This window comes from Gobio gobio, assembly GCF_949357685.1.
Source record: "Gobio gobio genome assembly, chromosome: 17".
In the NCBI taxonomy this organism is placed as follows: domain Eukaryota; kingdom Metazoa; phylum Chordata; class Actinopteri; order Cypriniformes; family Gobionidae; genus Gobio; species Gobio gobio.
This window is the reverse complement of record NC_137110.1, coordinates 4,663,989-4,682,681: the sequence shown is the minus strand read 5'-3', so window position 1 is coordinate 4,682,681 and position 18,693 is coordinate 4,663,989. Positions and strand designations below refer to the sequence as shown.

Here is an 18,693-nt window from a genome sequence, read left to right as displayed (position 1 = left end):
CAGAGAAGAGATCGTCTGATGATTATGTAAAGGAATGGGTTGATAACACGAATCGACTAGTAAAGGTTACACTTGATTTATACAAACAAAAGATTAAAACGCTGACTTAAAGCACATACAGGTGAATAATAGCCTTTTTAAATTGATTATCTATATTATATATATATATATATATATATATGTGTATATATATATATATATATATATGTATATATATATATATATATATATGTATATATGTATGTATGTATGCGTGTGTGTGTGTGTGTGTGTGTATACACATATATATATGTGTATATATATATATATGTATGTATGTATGTATGTATGTATGTATGTATGTATGTATGTATGTATGTATGTATGTATGTATATATATATATATGTATATGTATATATATATATATATATATATATATATATATATATATATATATATATATATACCTGCATTTTTGTCTACTCCAGTGTATCCAAGTTGCTTATATTTGTTCTTGCATTGATGTGACATGACATTTGTAGCGATTTTGCACTTTGACAGTCAGTTGTCAATTGTATTGTGTTGTGTTGTTTTAAACCCCAAACATTTAACTTAAAACATTCTTTATTAAAGATTATTCAGTTATTTGTAAATATGCAATTTAATTGTTAAAATCAAAATCAAAAATCAAAGTAGTTTCGATGTAGCTAGCTAAAAGCTTAACTCCAAGTCTTCCAGAGTCGCGGCCAAAGGCAATTCGAAAGGTGGTATTGGTTACCTTGTTTCAAACAATTCTAGAAAGCCTGCCCTGCAGGAAGACTCAGCTCGATTTGCGCCAGTTCTCATTTATATTCAACAAGCTAAGCTGCTTGACTCTGATTGGCTAACAGCTGGCCAATGAGAGCCTGGCTATCAGCATCCTTTACCCATCCTTTGTTTACTATCGTCTGGAATCGCTGCAGAAATGGCTTCTTCAGGTATATTGCCATATATATATATATATATATATATATATAACGTTCAGTCATCCTTGCTGTATACGAAAACGGTCACTGAGCAAGTAGACGAATTCTATGGGCGTGGTCTCAACTGGGCGAGTTCATGAATAGTAATGAGCTCAGACAACATCAGCTTTTGTAAATGGCCTGATTTCTCCGCTATTTTCTTTTCAGTGGCTAGAGCTGACAGAGGAGGTAGCAGTAAATTATTTACATTCACGACGTAACACAAACACATATATTTAAAAAAATAATGGTTTTGTGTGGCAGGGCACCTTTAACGCCCAATAAAAGCATGCCTGAACCCAGACGCGCTGCTCTTGGTAGATTGTGTTGGTCATTATGGAAATGATTCGGCTGCGTCTGTGCTCTTTTAGTAGATTATGTGCAGAACTTTCCTCTCCCATCTGTGCTATTATGGGATTGCGCTCTCATGCTAATTTCCCCTGTTTAGAAAATCTGGCTCTTACAGTTTTATTCAGTTATATGTATAAAGGACTGAGATAAAAGAGAGTAGAGAATAAAAGAGAAAAAGCATTGCATCTCAAACCTAAAGTGACAGTGAATGCCGTCCATTGTCTCGCGCTGGCGACAAAAGCCCCATCTTCCACCGCCAGGTAACGCGTACTGACCGTCTGTGACCGCAAGCGGTTAAACAATGACACTTTTGAGCCGGAGGAAATACACACTGAAGAAACAAACACACTTTTTAGAAAGTTGCAGATTTTTTTTTACAAAAACTATGGGCAAACAAAAGTAACACCATAACATTTAAACACTCGCTGACATGTTAACAGCAAACACACATGACTAATGCCAGTCTGTTCTCTTTCTACAACTTTGTCTCATTGTCCGTCTCCCACAAGACGGTGAGGAATTCGACGTCACTTGACTGCTGCTCTCAGATGTCAAGCGCCTCTTTCTTCCCCGCAGAACCTCTCTGTGGATCCAATAGTCAATGTCAACAGCAGATGCCCTCTTAGTGTGTGCTTTAGGATCAAAAGGTTAGAGGTCAAATGTCTGACTTTCTGTGGCAATGGCTGCTGGGTGACACTATTTAGTGGCTTGACCCCACAAAGACACTGCAACACACACTTACAGGGGTTCGGTTTTTACACCAGTTGACCCTTTCACATAACGGCCCTTAGTTAAGGTAGACGTCATATTTGATTTGATCCAAAGAAGGGATAGATGAACAGTCTAGGGCTGGGCGATATATCGCATGACATTGTTAGGCGCATCTCATCAGTAAAGCCGGTTCCTTGATTAGTAGTAAATCGCCATCACCTGCTTTCAGATAGAGCGGCATTTACTACACAGAGCCGTAGTTCACTGACAAGCTGAGCCATATCGCATTAATTATCACGGACGTATCGCCTGCGATAATTAATGCGATATGGCTCAGCTTGTCAGTGAACTACGGCTCTGTGTAGTAAATGCCGCTCTATCTGAAAGCAGGTGATGGCGATTTACTACTAATCAAGGAACCGGCTTTACTGATGAGATGCGCCAAACAATGTCATGCGATATATCGCCCAGCCCTAGAACAGTCTATTCAATAGGTTTTGTATCATGGTGTTTAGCGGCCCCACTTTATATTAGGTGGCCTTAACTACTATGTACTTACATCAAAAAATAAGTACAATGTACTTACTGTGTTCATATTGTATTGCAAAACACCTTTGCTGATATTGAGGTGGGATATGGGTAGGGTTAGGGACAGGTGTGGTGGTATGGGTAAGTTTAAGGGTAGGGTTAGGTGTAAGGGAAGTGTCAACTGGTACAGGTATTTTTAAAAATGTAAGTACAATGTAAAAACATGTATGTACACAATAAGTGCATTGTATCAAATGATTAATTAAAATGTTAGTACATAGTAGTTAAGGCCACCTAATATAAAGTGGGTCCAGTTTAGCTAACAAAACTAAAAAAATATTTATAATTTGTGAAAAAACGATAAATTGTAGGCTGAAATTAGTCATGAACTATAACCTTAAAACTGGATTTTGGACTGAATGTGTATCGTTTATATATTTTCAGAATTGCACAGACTCACGGTCAGCATTCTTCATGGACTGCCTCTTCTGCGAGGGTTTGGAGATGACTTTAATGAGTCTGCTGTTAAACGTGCCGATTTCCTGCCCTCCGCTGTGAAACAGGTGAAGCAGCAGGCGAAAGTGCTTTCGTTTGTCGGTGTCTGAGATATACAAGGTTTTAGCGCAGGCAAACATCTGAAAGATAGAATGAAATACACACAAATGGGTCAGTTGTTAACATTTACAAAAGTTCAAAAGCTTGTGTTTGAAAGTAAAGGAAGTCTCTTATGCTCATTAAGGCTGCATTTATTTGATAAAAAATTACGGTATAAACTGTTTTTGAATAAATTTTTAAAAAGTAGCTTTTATTCACATTTAAATATTGATCCACTCACACATCAGTTGTGGTAAACGGAAGCTCAAGCATGTTCATTCTCAAGAACCAATGAGGTTCATTCTCGTGTTACACAGAACTTTTGAGCTTCCTCAAGAACCAATGAGGTTCATTCTCGTGTTGCGCCGAAACGTTTGAGCTTCAGCAAGAACCAATGAGGTTCATTCTCGTGTTACACAGAACTTTTGAGCTTCCTCAAGAACCAATGAGGTTCATTCTCGTGTTGCCCAGAACGTTTGAGCTTCAGCAAGAACCAATGAGGTTCATTCTCGTGTTACGCAGAACATTTGAGCTTCAGTAAGAGCCAATGAGGTTCATTCTCGTGTTACGCAGCACGTTTGAGCTTCAGCAAGAACCAATGAGGTTCATTCTCGTGTTACGCATCACGTTTGAGCTTCAGCAAGAACCAATGAGGTTAATTCTCGTGCATCAAACAAGTTTGGTTGTTTGCTGATCAATATTTATATGTGAATAAAAGCCTAAATTAAATCTGTTCATCATAGATGAAATTTTGGACTAAATCGCTCAATTTATGGATTAGTTTTACAATCTCTTTATGAACTTTTTGAAGCGTCGAAGTGGTAGTTGCATAGCTATCAATAGAGGGACAGAACGCTTTCAGATTTCATTAAAAATAGATCTTAACTTTTTGGGCGAACTAACCCTTTAATCTCATTGCTGTCTTGATATTAAAGAGATCCTGTTTGTGATTATTATTTCCTGTGGGAAGGAATAAAGCAGCTAAAAGATCAAGCCCATATTCTTTGTTCATCCAACTGCCCTCCTTACATAAACCTAGTTGTAATCCAGGTAGAATAAACATATGATCCCATCTCTAAATCTCTCTGTGCACACAGCAGTCACGTTCTCTCATAAGCCTGACAGACTCTCTCCTCTTTGATCGCTGTGCTTTGGCAATGTCTCACCCTCTTGTCTGTCTGCTCCTCAAAGCTCAGCTTGAAACTGTCTGTCCGTGGATCCGTGGAGCTGTCCAGACCCATGTAACCGAAAAGCCGACAACTGGACTCACCTAGACCTGACGCTGTGTGAATATAAATGGGAAAATTAGAGTGAATTGCAAAGGTAAGAAGATGTGGCTCACAAGCAACTGACCTTTAAGCTGCTCCTGTCTGAGTTTCCATCCATTCCCAGTGAGGTACACACAAGGAGGAGGACAGAAAAACCTATGGAAACACACAAACCATTATTGGTGAGATCAAAGAACCTGGTGGAAATATGGCTAAACAACCATTTGGAACATGGTAGATGGGTTCTAGCTAGGCATAATCTGGTCCAAACTGGTTAGTCAAGCTGGACAAAACTAGTAGACCATCTTGAACCAGGAACAAACCGGCTTCCATGATCCAAAAAAAAGCTGATATTATGTGATTTGTCCAACAAATATTTGGTTTAGACATTTTCCCATCAGCTAAACCAGCTGATTTTCAGTGTGTGTGTGTGTGCATGTATATTTCACATTTTGAAAATGTAAATGCACAGATGTAATTTGTTTTACCTTTTCTCATTCCCATAAGACTTCTGGGCAACTTTGGCATGCAAGATGATCACTGATTGGTCGGGTCTGAATTGAAGGTATTGCCTCACTGAATCTCTGGTTACTTTTTGCAACAAGGGGAAATTTTGTTCCTCCCTATAGTGATGCACAAACATATTTCTTTTAAACTGGTAAAAGGGTGGTAAATCAAAATGCATCAACTCCAAAGTAAACTATCTGCAATTCTCAAAGATTCTATCATAGTGTCACGGTGTGTTTGGGTTTTGTTTCATGTTCAAGCTTCCTGTTTGTCAGCGATCACGTGTGTTTCGTGTTTATTCTAAAACCGTCAGCTCCACTAATGCGCACAAATCTGTTTTTTATAACAGTAAAACCTCCTTTCATGTAGTCGCAATGTTATATTGTCATGTTTATCAAAATAAAACTGATATAAAAAAAGACTCCACTTCTTTGATAGTGTAGGCTTAAAGGGTTGGTTCACCCAAAAATGAAAATTCTGTCATTAATGACTTACCCTCATGTCGTTCGACACCCGTAAGACCTCCGTTCATCTTCGGGACACAAATGAAGATATTTTAGTTGAAATCTGATGGCTCTGAAAGGCCTCCATTGGCACAATGCACTTTTCACTCTCAAGACCCTTAAAAGGTACTAAAGACGTCGTTACAAAGTCCATCTCACTACAGTGGTTCTACAATAACTTTATGGAGTGACGAGAATAGTTTTTGTGCGCAAAAAAACCCTAAATAACGACTTCTATAGTGATGACGATTTCAAAACACGGCATCATGAAGCTTTGAAGCGTTATGAATCAGTGAGTCGATTCAGCAGTTTGGATCGCCAAAGTCACGTGATTTCAGCAGTTTGGAGGTTTGACACGCGATCCGAATCATGATTCGACTCACTGATTCATAACGCTTCGAAGCTTCATGATGCTGTGTTTTGAAATCGTCATCACTATATAAGTCGTTATTTAGGGTTTTTTTGCGCACAAAAACTATTCTCGTCACTCCATAAAGTTATTTTAGAACCACTGTAGTGAGATGGACTTTGTAACGACGTCTTTAGTAGCTTTTAAGGGTCTTGAGAGTGAACCGTGCCATTGTGCCAATGGAGGCCTTTCAGAGCCATCAGATTTCAACTAAAATATCTTCATTTGTGTTCTGAAGATGAACGGAGGTCTGACGGGAGTCGAACGACATGAGGGTAAGTCATTAATGACAGAATTTTCATTTTTGGGTGAACTAACCCTTTAAATGTTGAACTTTATTCTTGTACAAACACACGCTGAGTAAAGTATTACATGACAATAATGTCTCTGAAACATCTGTGTATTGATAAATATTGCATTTATTTCACTTCAGCTGTGATAAATTATGCAAACACAGCACGAGGGTCACTACGGGACGCAGAAAGTGTCCGACTTCACGTCTCCGTTTGCAGCTCCTCCCGCCTGCATGTGACTACTTTCCCCGATCGATTACATCCAGCCACAGCCGATGTCGAACACACCTATTGGTTGATTTAGTCATGTGTTCTCAGTTCAGTTATGTCATTGGTTCATTGTCTTGATTGTTCACAGGTTTGTCTTGTTAGTCATTAGTCTTTGTGTATTTAAGCCCTCATGTTTGCAATGTGTCCTTGTCGAGTATTGTTCTCTGTAAGTCAAGTCAGCTCAGCACTTCAACTTGCCTTCAGTGGCTCAAACGTTTACACATAGAATATAGTTCTTTATATCGTGACACAATTTAAATATTGATATTAATGTAGAATCTAGGGGCATTAACAGCTTTTTTGGCTGTCCTTTATATCTATGATTAGTTCTGCTGAGCTCATAAAAGAAAGTATTTTGAAGAATGTGATTACCAAAATTCTTAAAAATATATTATTTTGTGTTCAACTGAAGAAAGAAACTCATACAGGTTTTGGAACATCATAAGGGTGAGTAAATGATGACAACATTTTTTGATTAAACATGACACTTTCCCATCACTTAAAAAAAAAAATAAAGAACACTTTTATAGTGCTAGAAAATGTTATACATGCACAGATTTGTCATAAGGGTACATTTTTGAAATTGAGATGTATACATATGAAAGCTGATGAATAAGCTTTCCATTGATGTAGGGTTTGTTAGGATTGGACAATTTGGCTGGAAAAATGATTTTTAAATCTGGAATCTGAGGGTGCAAAAAAATCTAAATATTGAGAAAATCGCCTTCAAAGTTGTCCAAATAAAGTCCTTAGCAATGCATATCACTACTAATAATACATTTTTGATTTTTAGGGTAGGCAATTTACAAAATATCTTCATGGAACATGATCTTTGGTTTCTGGCATAAAAGAAAAATGGATAATTTTGACCCATACAATGTATTGTTGGCTATTGCCACAAATATACCCGTGTGACTTATGACTGGTTGTGCTCCAGGGTCACATTTGGGGTAATATATCCTATATATTACATTATATATCCCAATAAATCATTTATCCCAGAAGTATCTCACGATGCATGTTTTATTAAAACGTTAAGAATGTGTCAAAGTATCATAGGATTGGAATGACATGAGGGTTGACAGGTTTTTCATTTTCCATGTGGACTATTAAGCACTTCGCATTTCTAATGAAAGACGATAAATCCCATAACACTGCAATATTTATTTAACTTGATTGTTTTATATGATTTATTTGCAGTTATTTGTTTCTCAATTCGAAATGGTTGTATTTAATTAATATTATTGGTAATCTTTTGGCCTAGATTTTTTAACAGTGCATAATTTTCTGTGATATAAATGTGGCATTTCCCAGCAGAATTAAGTGTATTAAGATATGTATTAGAATTAAAATGCTTTAATTGAAAACTCACATAATTCCCCACAGGTTTAGGATGTTTCAGTGTGCCTGGGTTTTTATTCAAGGCATTCCCAGGAGGATTCAGGGGTCAAAGGCAATGATGTTATTTTCTACTTCGAGCGCATTAGGAGAATGGAGGTCAAATTTGATCCCTGTGTTTGGCTTTTTTTATTACTGCACACTGTTGAAATCTTTTTGACAAAGGTCATGCTATCTAAAACTATTTTAACATTTTCCTTCAAACTCCTTTATCGTCATCAGGGATAGTTCACCCAAAAATGAAATTTGTAATTTACTCACCCTCAAGTTATTCCAAACCTGTATAAATTATAGACTTCCATAGTAAAGAAGAAAAAATACTATGCATTTCAATGGGGACCAAAAATTCATACAGGTTTGGAACAAATGTTGGGGTTAACTTTAAACGACCAGTTACAACACTTTCCCTTCATGCACTCTAAGATCTTAAACATTATTAGTCGACTACCCTAATACAGACACTATTAATATTTCATAGAAAGCCTATAAAGAAAATAACACTGTAAATGAAATGCAGACTGATAAAGTCAGCTCTGTTCACTAATGGCTTCTCGTGCATCAGTCGTGGACTAAAGCAGAACCGCAAGGAATTTCTGAAGGCTCACTAAAAGAAAGCGTTAATGTTCTCTCTCTCTCCTTCTGCAACCCCCCAAAGAAATCCTGCCTGCTCTTCCCATTTCGGACGGGGGTGGGATCTACATTTTAAACGTCCTGTGTAGATTTAATACCTGGCCAATGTCCTGACTGTTCACTCTATCCCTGAATAATCGCCTGGAGAGGTTACTACTCACCTTGAGGAACTGTTTGACTCTTTTTAATAGGCTTCCTGAAAGACTTCAGGGTCGTGTTTTTTGGATACCGTTGCCCACAGGAGAGTGTGTACCTGTGTCATTACCTGAGGTGAGTGAAGCAGGCGTCTGGTGTGATTGTGTACAGGTGACGAGAGGCTTCCGTAGAGTCCACAATGGCCAATCCTGGAGAATTCAGAGGAAAATATCGTTTCTGTTGTTTTAATGGGTTTAATTGAGTTGTACGTGGAGTTGTTTAACGAACTGGAGAGTGACCTTCTAAAAAAATATATATTAATATATCATTTCGGAACAAATGTTTTAAATGGCAGTTGTGAAATGGTTAAACATATTAAATGTGAGCAACATTAGCCGGACAATATTTTCGCGCTATTTTACAGTCTCTTGTAATTTTCCCTGAGGAAAAAAAAAAACTTTTTTAAATTAATTAAATAATAATAAAATACCACATTTTAAATATATCAATGTTTTTAAATATAATATCAAATTCAGTCGATCTCAAATAAATAAATGTCTTAATTTAGGCAAGTTTTGAGAATGATGATGTACTTGTGGAAATAAATAAATGTCTGTCGCGATATTTAGTTAAAAATACACTTGATTTATTTAATAAATAATATCTATGTGTGTTCTTAAATGTTATGTGACCCATTTTCAAGATAATAGCATTGTTATATGGTCGCATCCCGTGCTACTTTTATAGCCTACCAGCGAAAAGTGCATTTGTTTAAAGTAGCTTATTAACATAATATTCATACAACATCTGCATTAGTATGCTGTGTGCACAGTTTGTAGTTTTTCTGTATCCATTAAACATTACAGTGTGCAGTATACAGCCAAAACACACTGGAATACTGTCTCCCACAATGCAATAGCCTTCTCTCAAGTGGAATATAAACTGCAACATTTATTTAATTGATGCCCTGAATAGTTGAATTAAATATGCAACATCTTGAGGTTATATGACTAATGTTTGAAACTTTTATTCTTGCATATTTTATAACTGTGACAGTAGTAGCCTACACTAGCCTACTCCATCCTGAACACAGCCAAGAGCTGAACGAATCTAAATATAGATCAGTAACAGACTGGCTGTGTCTGAAACTAGTGAGCCTACAACCTAAACAGCATTTCCACAATGCTGTCTAGGTAGGGTGCTCCCTTGGTTTTGGGACAGACCAGTGTTAAATGCTTTAGGTGCACAGTGGTTGGCTGGAGGCGAAACCGCTATTAGTAGCAAAGCGTCACATCTGCTTTCAATCCTACTTTAACAAGAAGTTGCTGTTAGTTAATCTGAAGCTGTCAGTCAATCTGCTTCGAAACAAACCACGCTTGCCATTTTTCCTCCATTAGCCCTCCTTCTTCTCTCTCACTACCTCACACTGGGTTTTTCTTTGGTCTGTCTGAGAGAAATGTTTACACTGCGATGCTTTAACCCATGGAGATCCCTTTGGGCTAGAGCTGGGATCTGGGAAGCTTAAACAGTTTTCCCAAATATACTCAGCACACTGGAAGAAATGTGCTGTCACTCTTCTTTTTTTTTTTTACTGCCTGTCACCTTTTCTCACTCCTCTGTTACTCTGAAACAGTCAATCTCTGGACTTTTTATTCTACTAAATTAAAATTTTTTTACCTCTGAGTCAACTTATACTTTGCTTAAAGAATATTGGTACCAAGATTAAGATTAGGAACATTTCCCCCACCCTTTCTCATGAATGTATATGAATAATAAATGCTGTTATTTTAAAATTGTAAAGCAGTAAATGTAGCATTTGTTGTACTGCCTTTCATTTATACTGAGAATCAATATTTATTTATTTTAATTAGTGATGTCAAATCGATTAATGGGGATTAATCGCATCTAACATAAGTTTGTGTTAATATAATATATGTGTTTGTACAAGAGAACCATGTTAACAATGGTGAACATTTATTTAAGAAAAAAACATGTATATTTGCCATAATTTCTCTGACAATTACTATAAAAATAAATAAAACAATATTTTTATTTATTATCATAAAAAAATCGTTTTAAAAATCCCCAAATTCTCATTAATGTAAAGCAGTAAAATGATTGTCAGATCGATTAACCGTATCTAACATAAAAATGTGTGTATATCAAAACGTGTCTGAGTTTAAACGCTCTTAATTTTATATATATGTGTGTTTGTGTTTCTTTGTGTGTGTATATATGTAATATATATATATACACACAGACATTACACGCATGTATGTGTACATTATATACATAAATGTATGATAGATGCGATTAATCGTGATTAATCAATTTGACAGTACTAATTAATATATATATAAAATATATATATATTAATTAGTGCTGTCAAATTGATTAATCGCATCTATTTATGTATATAATGTACACATATATACATGTATGTATGTAAATGAAGAGCGTTTCAACTCAGACACGTTTTGGATGTGTGTGTGTGTGTATATATATATATATATATATGTGTATATTATACACACTTTTATGTTAGATATGGTTAATTGCTATTAATCGATCTGACAACAATCATTTTAATGCTTTACATTAATGAGAATTTGGGGATTTAAAAAAAATATATATTTTTAATAATAATAAATATTATATAAATAATATTGTTTTATTTATTTTTACAGTAATTGTCAGGAAAATTATGGCAAATATAAATGATTTTTTTCTTAAATAAATGCCCACCATTGTTAACATGGTTATCTTTTTATATATTTTTTTTATTGTTAATCAATAAATACAAATATTATATAATAAATGATATAATCTAAATAAAATGTAGGAATTTCTTTCGCTTAAAAGAATGCCCACCATTGTAAACATGCATGTTTCTCTTTTATGATTTTTTTATATATATATATATATATTTTTTTTTTTAATCAATAAACACAAATATTATCTAATATAAATAAAAGATTAATAAAACTTTTTTTTTTTTTAAACAATGCCTAACATGTTTCTCGAAACTGACCTGTTTCTCTGTGTCCTTTCCTTTGGTCCTGCATTTGGTCAGGTGAACATCAGACGCTATGAAATCTTCATAAAGACCTGTACAGAGCCACTGCTGTTCATGCTTTACTTTAATATCTCCTTTCGCAATGTGACGACAGTATAACTCTCAAAGCTCGGTTGTAAGAAGACCTCTCCAATTCCAATAACCGTGTTATCAGCCTCATAGGGGTATTAGTAAATCTATATGCATGTTTGCTTCCAGAGATAGTCACCTGTACTCAGGTGCTGGATTCTCACCCCTCCCTCCACGTGGCAAGCAGTTACTGATACAAGTCAACACCGAATGAGACGTGAAGTCCAATAAGAATTAAATGTGGGTGACATTTATTGCCGATTATGTTGTTGGGAGAACATGGACACCAAACCATCTGGTTTTTAAGTTACTACCAACAAGCAAACAGGAATCATAGTTGAAAAGGATAAGTGATTTTACACAACTTGGTAGTCACATGGAATTTGCATCATTTCCAGATGCATGGCCTAAAATTGTGAAATGGGGGGTGTGTGTTCATTAAATCAGCAAATGCTTTACAAGGGTCTGCATGTTCTTCAAAGCCGGTTCACAATTGCAAAGTCAAATAACAGCACCTCTTTATATGTCTGCTAGATGTGCATAATGTAGGGTCATGGGCTGCCATCCAAATTCTCTGTAAACATTAAACAGCCACTTTAATCTTCTGAATTTATTGGGTGTCTGCCAGTATGATGTGTGTGTGACTGACCATACAGTGCTGAAATAATCAAAGCGCCTCCGCAGCTCGTACGCACACACTCAGAGCCTAATGTACACATATAGCACAGAAGGCTTCATTGTATTAGCACACAGGGGACTGAAGTCTACCTGGATGCCACTGCAACCGACAGAGTCTTCATCAAGGCTTAGAGAAACCACAAACCAGCACTGGTCATAGAGGTCACTGCAAATGAAGATTTCACGCTGAGGGTAGTATACACATAGATATGTATACCTAGATTCCCCATTAGCGACTGTTTCTATGGGCCGCTATACGTTAGCCGTCCGCCATTTTCGAACGGTCAAAACCTGTCATGAACACGCTTTTGTGAACATTCAAATCTTGGAATTAATTTTTTTTTTTTACTACTGAGTGACGACAGCATCTGAAGTGTTGACCGTTCTAAAATGGCGGCGTGTCGACGTGCCTGGAGCGGTCGAATGAGGCATCTACGTATACATATCTATGAGTATACAGGGATGCATGTGCAATATCTATTAAATTAGGGGGTCATTAGTTACTCACCCTCTTGGTATTTCAAATTTGTATGATTTTTATCTACCAAAGATGATGATAAAGCCGTGTATATTTTTCTCGCACTAATGTTAACAAATGAGAGCGTTCACATCAGAAGCTGCTATTCAAATGTTTGATTTAATTAAACATTTTTTGAAATTTAGTTTTTGAAAGAAGTCTCTTCTACTCACCAAGGCTGCATTTTTACAATTAAAAATACAGTAAAAACTCTACTATTATGAAATAATATTACAATCTTAAATAGATGTTTTCTGTTTGAATGTATTTTAAAGTGTAATTTATATCCTGTGATCAAAGCTGAATTTTCAGCATCATTACTCCAGTCTTGAGAGTCACATGATCCTTCAGAAATCATTCTAATGCTGCGTCCCAATTCGCCTACTTATACTACGACCTAAAAGTATGTACTCTTTTTGTGAAGAAAAAGTACATACTTTTGAGTGTGTAGCAGAAGAGTATGCAAGGTTTGGGACTACTTTGTCATCTTTAACGGACTGTGTCACTTAGTCACGTGCATCCCGCCACCGTTTAAACTGCCCAGTCAATCATCCTCAGTTAAAATCCTCCACATTCAAGTTAATTTCCTACCGTATCGGGGAGAAATTATGTTGATCTGCCATTCGTGGGTCTTTAAGAGACTTTCCTCATGTGTTTGCAGTTTAAATATAATGATGCATAATATTGAATAAATATTTTTTCGCCAGGTTAAATACTGATAATTGCCCACTCAAACCCTTTTATCTTCTCTACTTAACCGTCAGACTCGCACATCCGCCATGTTTGTAGTTTTTAACACTTTTTATCAGCGTTTGTAGTTCTAATCGAATCCTCGTCGAACTCGCAATGGGTTGTGGGCAATATCAGCCGTTAGAGTGTGCGTCGATCCGCACTTCGGATTCTGACCAGAAATAGTAAACCATCCGGGAATCTTTTGAATACTCAACATACTACGATTTGGGACATACCAATTATTTTTTCAAATACTATTTCGTACAGATAGTATGTGAATTGGGACGCAGCGTAATATGATGATTTGTGGCTCTAAAAACTTTTTTTTTTTTTAAATGTTTAATGTTAGAATCAGTTGTGTCTCAATATTTGTGTGGAAAATGTTTTATATATTTACAGGATTCTTTAATGAATAGAAAGAAAAAACTTTCGGTAACACTTTATTTTAGGGTTCAATTCTCACTATTAACTAGTTGCTTATTAGCATGCATATTAGAGCCCGATCACACGAAAATGCGTTTTAAATAATATGAGTGTGCAATGTCGTGGAATGAATTTTGGCGTGCATATGCTACGCAGTTTTTCGCGTTCATATGATTCGCACTTTATGCCGTATTATACGCATGAACCCCCCCAACCCCACCCTATCCAAGAGCGTGTCATTTACACGCCATAAAGTGCGTATCATATGCACGACATTGCACACTCGTACTAATGATACGCATTCTCATGTGATCATGTTGGATATTACTAGGATATGGCTGATTATTAGTACTTATAAGGCACATAGTAATGCCTTTTTCTGCATGACCATATTCTACATCCCTTAATCATACCCAATACCTAAACTTAACAACTACCTTACTATTAATAAGCAGTGGGGGTATAACGGTACACAAAACTGACGGTTCAGTACAGCAGGGGAGAGAAAACTAAATAAAAAATTGCCTGTCCTTAAATGAATTCAATTATAACTAAAAGTTTCTTAAAGATAAAAAAAATGATCTCTGCAAATGCTGTAAAGTGTAAACTATATAGGGAGCCTTACTTGCACATTACTGTAATATTAAAGGTTAACAGCAGAGCCCAAACTTATTAGCTTAAATTCAGTTGCTATTTATGTTTAGGTATAATAATCAACACTCAAATAACACATTGTGTGCAAACATGTAAACTTCACATAAGGCAGTTTTTGTATTAACTTCTAAATCTAATTATAAAATTGTTTTTACTTCAATTCGTTGTTGAAATATAATCATTAATATAATTTTCTTGACAGATTCTTTTAAACATACATTAAATAATCCAGACATCACTAACAGGTTCAGTAGAATATAATCAATATATAGGCTAATATTGTCACAATCACCAGTGAGAGTGCCCCTGATTACCACCAGAGGGCACTCCACCCCGGACTGTCACTCCATCACAAACTACATTACCCATAATCCTTTGCCCAGACTCATCATCACTCATTGTTTGCACCTGTGTCTCGTCACCTCATTACCTCATTACCCCAGCCTATATAAACCATGTTCACTCTATAACATACTGCTCTGACACAGAAGGTAGGGCATCCAAATGCAGCTTTATTAAAGGGTAATCCACACTCGTAGTCATCAAACAGGCAAGAGGTCATAACATGTAATCAGTCCAATAAGGCAAACAAGACAAGAGACAGGCAAGTGGGAAATCATGAACATGAAACATGGGAGAATGCTCAGAAATGCAGTATAGACAAACAAGACTTCACAGTGAATGACAGAGTGAACAAGGTTTTTATAGGCTGGGGTAATTGGGTAATTATGTGACGAGACACAATGAGTGAGTCCGAGCAAAGGATTATGGGTAATGTAGTTTGTGTTGGAGTGACAGTCCGGGGTGGAGTGCCCTCAGGTGGTAATCAGGGGCACTCTCACTAGTGATTGTGACAAATATAGAGCATATACTTAGGGAAAGAGTTGATTTCTCTAGTGAACTAACAGCTGTGGACACTGAATGACTTCTGAGGTAAATGTGATGCTGCGTGACATTGTTCTCAAGATGTTTTCACCACTGAAACACTGAGCGATTACACAACATATGATACGCTTCAGTAAGTTGTAATGTATCCTCTACATGCCTTCAGCTGTTGATTCATGTGACTTATTCTTTAGGAAGAGATGATCATGTTCACTCGTGCGCCACCACTTGAACTACACCGTGATCCATCACGTCACATTAAAGAGCGTCAAAACGGCATTTATCGATTTAATTTCGTGATAATGGACTGAATACTTAATATATTCGTGATTTAAGTGTGTGCCGCGTGTAAAACAAGCTGACTGTTAGATTGCATTCGGTACACACCATAAACCGTAAAAAAATATGGACGACGTGTCTTCACTACCTTCCACTGAAGAAAAGTGAAGCCGCCGACGTCTGAATATGGCGCTGACATCTTGCGCAGATTTGGGACGGAGTCTGTGTAGTAGAGGCGTGATATCAAAAGCCCACCCACACTTTCGCAGATGAAGAACAATCCATTATGTCGGTGTGAAATCAACAGTTATGAAAATGTAGAAATTAAAGCTAGTGACAACTTCACTCTGAGAAGCCGTCAGTCTCAGCTGTCAATCATGACGTCACACCCCTCGTTTTTATAGCATCAAATAACTACCTACAACTAAACTTAAAAAACACGTGAAATGAAATCATCATGATAAAAACTGCCTACAATGACAGAAACTAGGGATGCACCGGTTGACTGGCCAAAAACCGGAACCGGCCGGTTTTTGCTTCTAGCGCGCGATCGGCAACCGGTTTTCTTTGCATTTTTCTGCCGATTTTTCCGGAAGTGCGCCCGCGTGCACATACGCGCCTATATTGCAATCATTCGCGAACATGTCACTTGTGTGTTACAAATGGAAACTGGAGAACTGAGGGAAGAGACGAGATGCTAAAGGGAATGAAGAGCCGCTTTCCTGCGCGAGCTTCCCTCTCCGCCTGCACAAGCGCAGATAATGAGCGTTTGTTCAGCTCAGCTTCTCACGTGTTGGATCGGATGAGAACGAAACAGACTAACTTGTGACAAAGCCGAAATACTTCTTTTTGTAGCCTAAAGAAGAACATGCATGCACTTTTGAAATGAAATACTATCAGTTCTGTAGCCTATGATCATTTTTATTTTACCTTAAAATTACAGTGACTTAATTTGATTTAAAAAGCACCTGCTGTAGCATCTTAGTTTTTTTCGTTGCACTAAACATTATTTGATTTAACATTTTGAACAATGATATACTTTGGTTTTATTTAATTTCACTGGTAAATACTATTTTTCTTTACACTGAATTTAAAAACAAATGCTGATTTAAGTAACATCTTTGTTTGGATTGCAGAATATGCAGTTGTTGCCTTTAATTTCACCTTTCAGCCTTTTAATTTCCAATTCAATGTCCCGTTAATTTCAGATTGCGGACTTTTTTTCATTAGCCAAAAGCCAATTTATCCTGTTAAATACCAAATAAACATCTTGTTCATGTATACTTTCGTTCTTTTATTGTGTAAAAAAATAATAATCGGAAATCGGTATCGGAATCGGCCAGTTTTATTGAAAAAAAATCGGAATCGGCCATGTAAAATCATGATCGGTGCATCACTAACAGGAACCAACTTTGGGAAAAAATAATTTGAAGTGTAATTTGATTGTTTAGTTTTTCTCGCATCCCTTAGAATTAGGGCTGTGCGATATTGAAGAAAAATGCGATGTCCTTGTTAAATATTGCGATACGATATTGCTTTAAGTGTGTAAAATCTATTTCTTTCCCCAACTGATATCCTTCACTTAAAGCATAACCGACTGTGTTTACATGAATACTCATCAAGACAGCCATTTTGACATAACTGTGTGTGTATTTGACAGTTCGAGTGTGTAACAAGACACGAAAAAAAGAACTGTGTGTGTGTAAGACAGCACGAGACTGCAAGGAGTTGTTTTTCGCAAGTTATTGTATTTAATAACTCTTTTTAACATCAAGCAAGTCACATAAGTAACAGTCGTGTGCCCAGTCTGTTCTCTGCTATACGCGTCGACCTAAAATGTACACTTTTCACAATGTTGAAGTAGCCTATTAAAATCATTCAGATATTGCGTGCCCTTGCGATATGTACATTTGCGATATTTCGATATATTGCACAGCCCTAATTAGAATACACGGAGGGGCAGGGTTTATGAGTTATACTGGGACCAGCCACCTGGGGCCGATCGAGACGTTTTGCCTTCAGTTTTTAACATGAGTGCGGGAGGCTTGGTACACACGTGCACTGTACCTGAAGCCCCGTACCGAAGCGGTCCGGTATGAATACATGTACCGTTACACCCCTAATAAGCAGTAAATTAGGAGTTTATTGAGGCAAAAGTCATAGTTAATAGTGAATATGTGTTCCCCTTCCTAAAGTGTTACCAAACTTTCAATTTGATCTGTTTCGTTTGTAACAATATACATGTTTTACTGTCACTCTTGATCAGTTTAAAGTGTCCTTCTGAGAAAAAAAAGATAACACTTTATTTTACAGTTCAGCACTATGTACTTATTATTTCCATTATTTCCAAAAACTGGTTTATAACTATAGGTACTAACACTGAACCAATCCCTAAACCTAACCTTAACCCATCTAGTTACTTTTTATTACTAGTAACTACACATACTGTAAAATAAAGGGTAACCAAAAAAAAAGCTTACTTGCCTCAAACTTTTGAACAGTAGTGTATGGTCTTAAAATGAAATTTGAGAGCTATGACAAAGATTATTAGCAAATAAAAGCTTAAATTGGTGTCTCTTCCTCTCATAAAGCTTTCATGGTTTCAAAAAATGTAATGCAATATAGTGCAAATGTCGTATGGACAACTTTTATGGTGCTTTTGTGGTGTGGAATGACATAGCTAAGTTTATACTAATACAAATGAAGATTTTAAGTTAAATGTATGAATTAGTGTACAATTAAAATGTATGAGTACAAAATAAAAAAAAAATCAGTTCTGCTTACTTAAAGTTTGAATTT

General features: G+C 36.4%; 2 protein-coding genes across 6 annotated transcripts in view; one reads left to right on the top strand and one right to left on the bottom strand.

Annotated features, from left to right (window-relative positions):
- The window catches only part of rbpjl (recombination signal binding protein for immunoglobulin kappa J region-like), a gene marked incomplete at both ends in the record, with an annotated part of 28,162 nt that extends 16,516 nt beyond the window's left edge, over window positions 1–11,646 (bottom strand). The window contains 7 exons of the mRNA XM_079841311.1: window positions 1,529–1,666; window positions 3,035–3,209; window positions 4,335–4,450; window positions 4,522–4,592; window positions 4,925–5,059; window positions 8,712–8,790; window positions 11,613–11,646. Coding sequence (XP_079697437.1) covers window positions 1,529–1,666; window positions 3,035–3,209; window positions 4,335–4,450; window positions 4,522–4,592; window positions 4,925–5,059; window positions 8,712–8,790; window positions 11,613–11,646 — 748 coding nt within the window. The remainder of the gene's footprint in view (window positions 1–1,528; window positions 1,667–3,034; window positions 3,210–4,334; window positions 4,451–4,521; window positions 4,593–4,924; window positions 5,060–8,711; window positions 8,791–11,612) is intronic.
- The window catches only part of matn4 (matrilin 4), a 48,443-nt gene continuing 38,283 nt past the window's right edge, over window positions 8,534–18,693 (top strand). For 3 of the 5 annotated variants that reach the window (XM_079841623.1, XM_079841622.1, XM_079841621.1), the window contains exon 1: window positions 8,567–8,716. The gene's annotated coding sequence lies outside the window, so the exon portion shown is untranslated. Of the gene's footprint in view, window positions 8,717–18,693 lie in introns of all 5 variants that reach the window. The other 2 variants (XM_079841625.1, XM_079841624.1) reach the window with 1 other exon arrangement.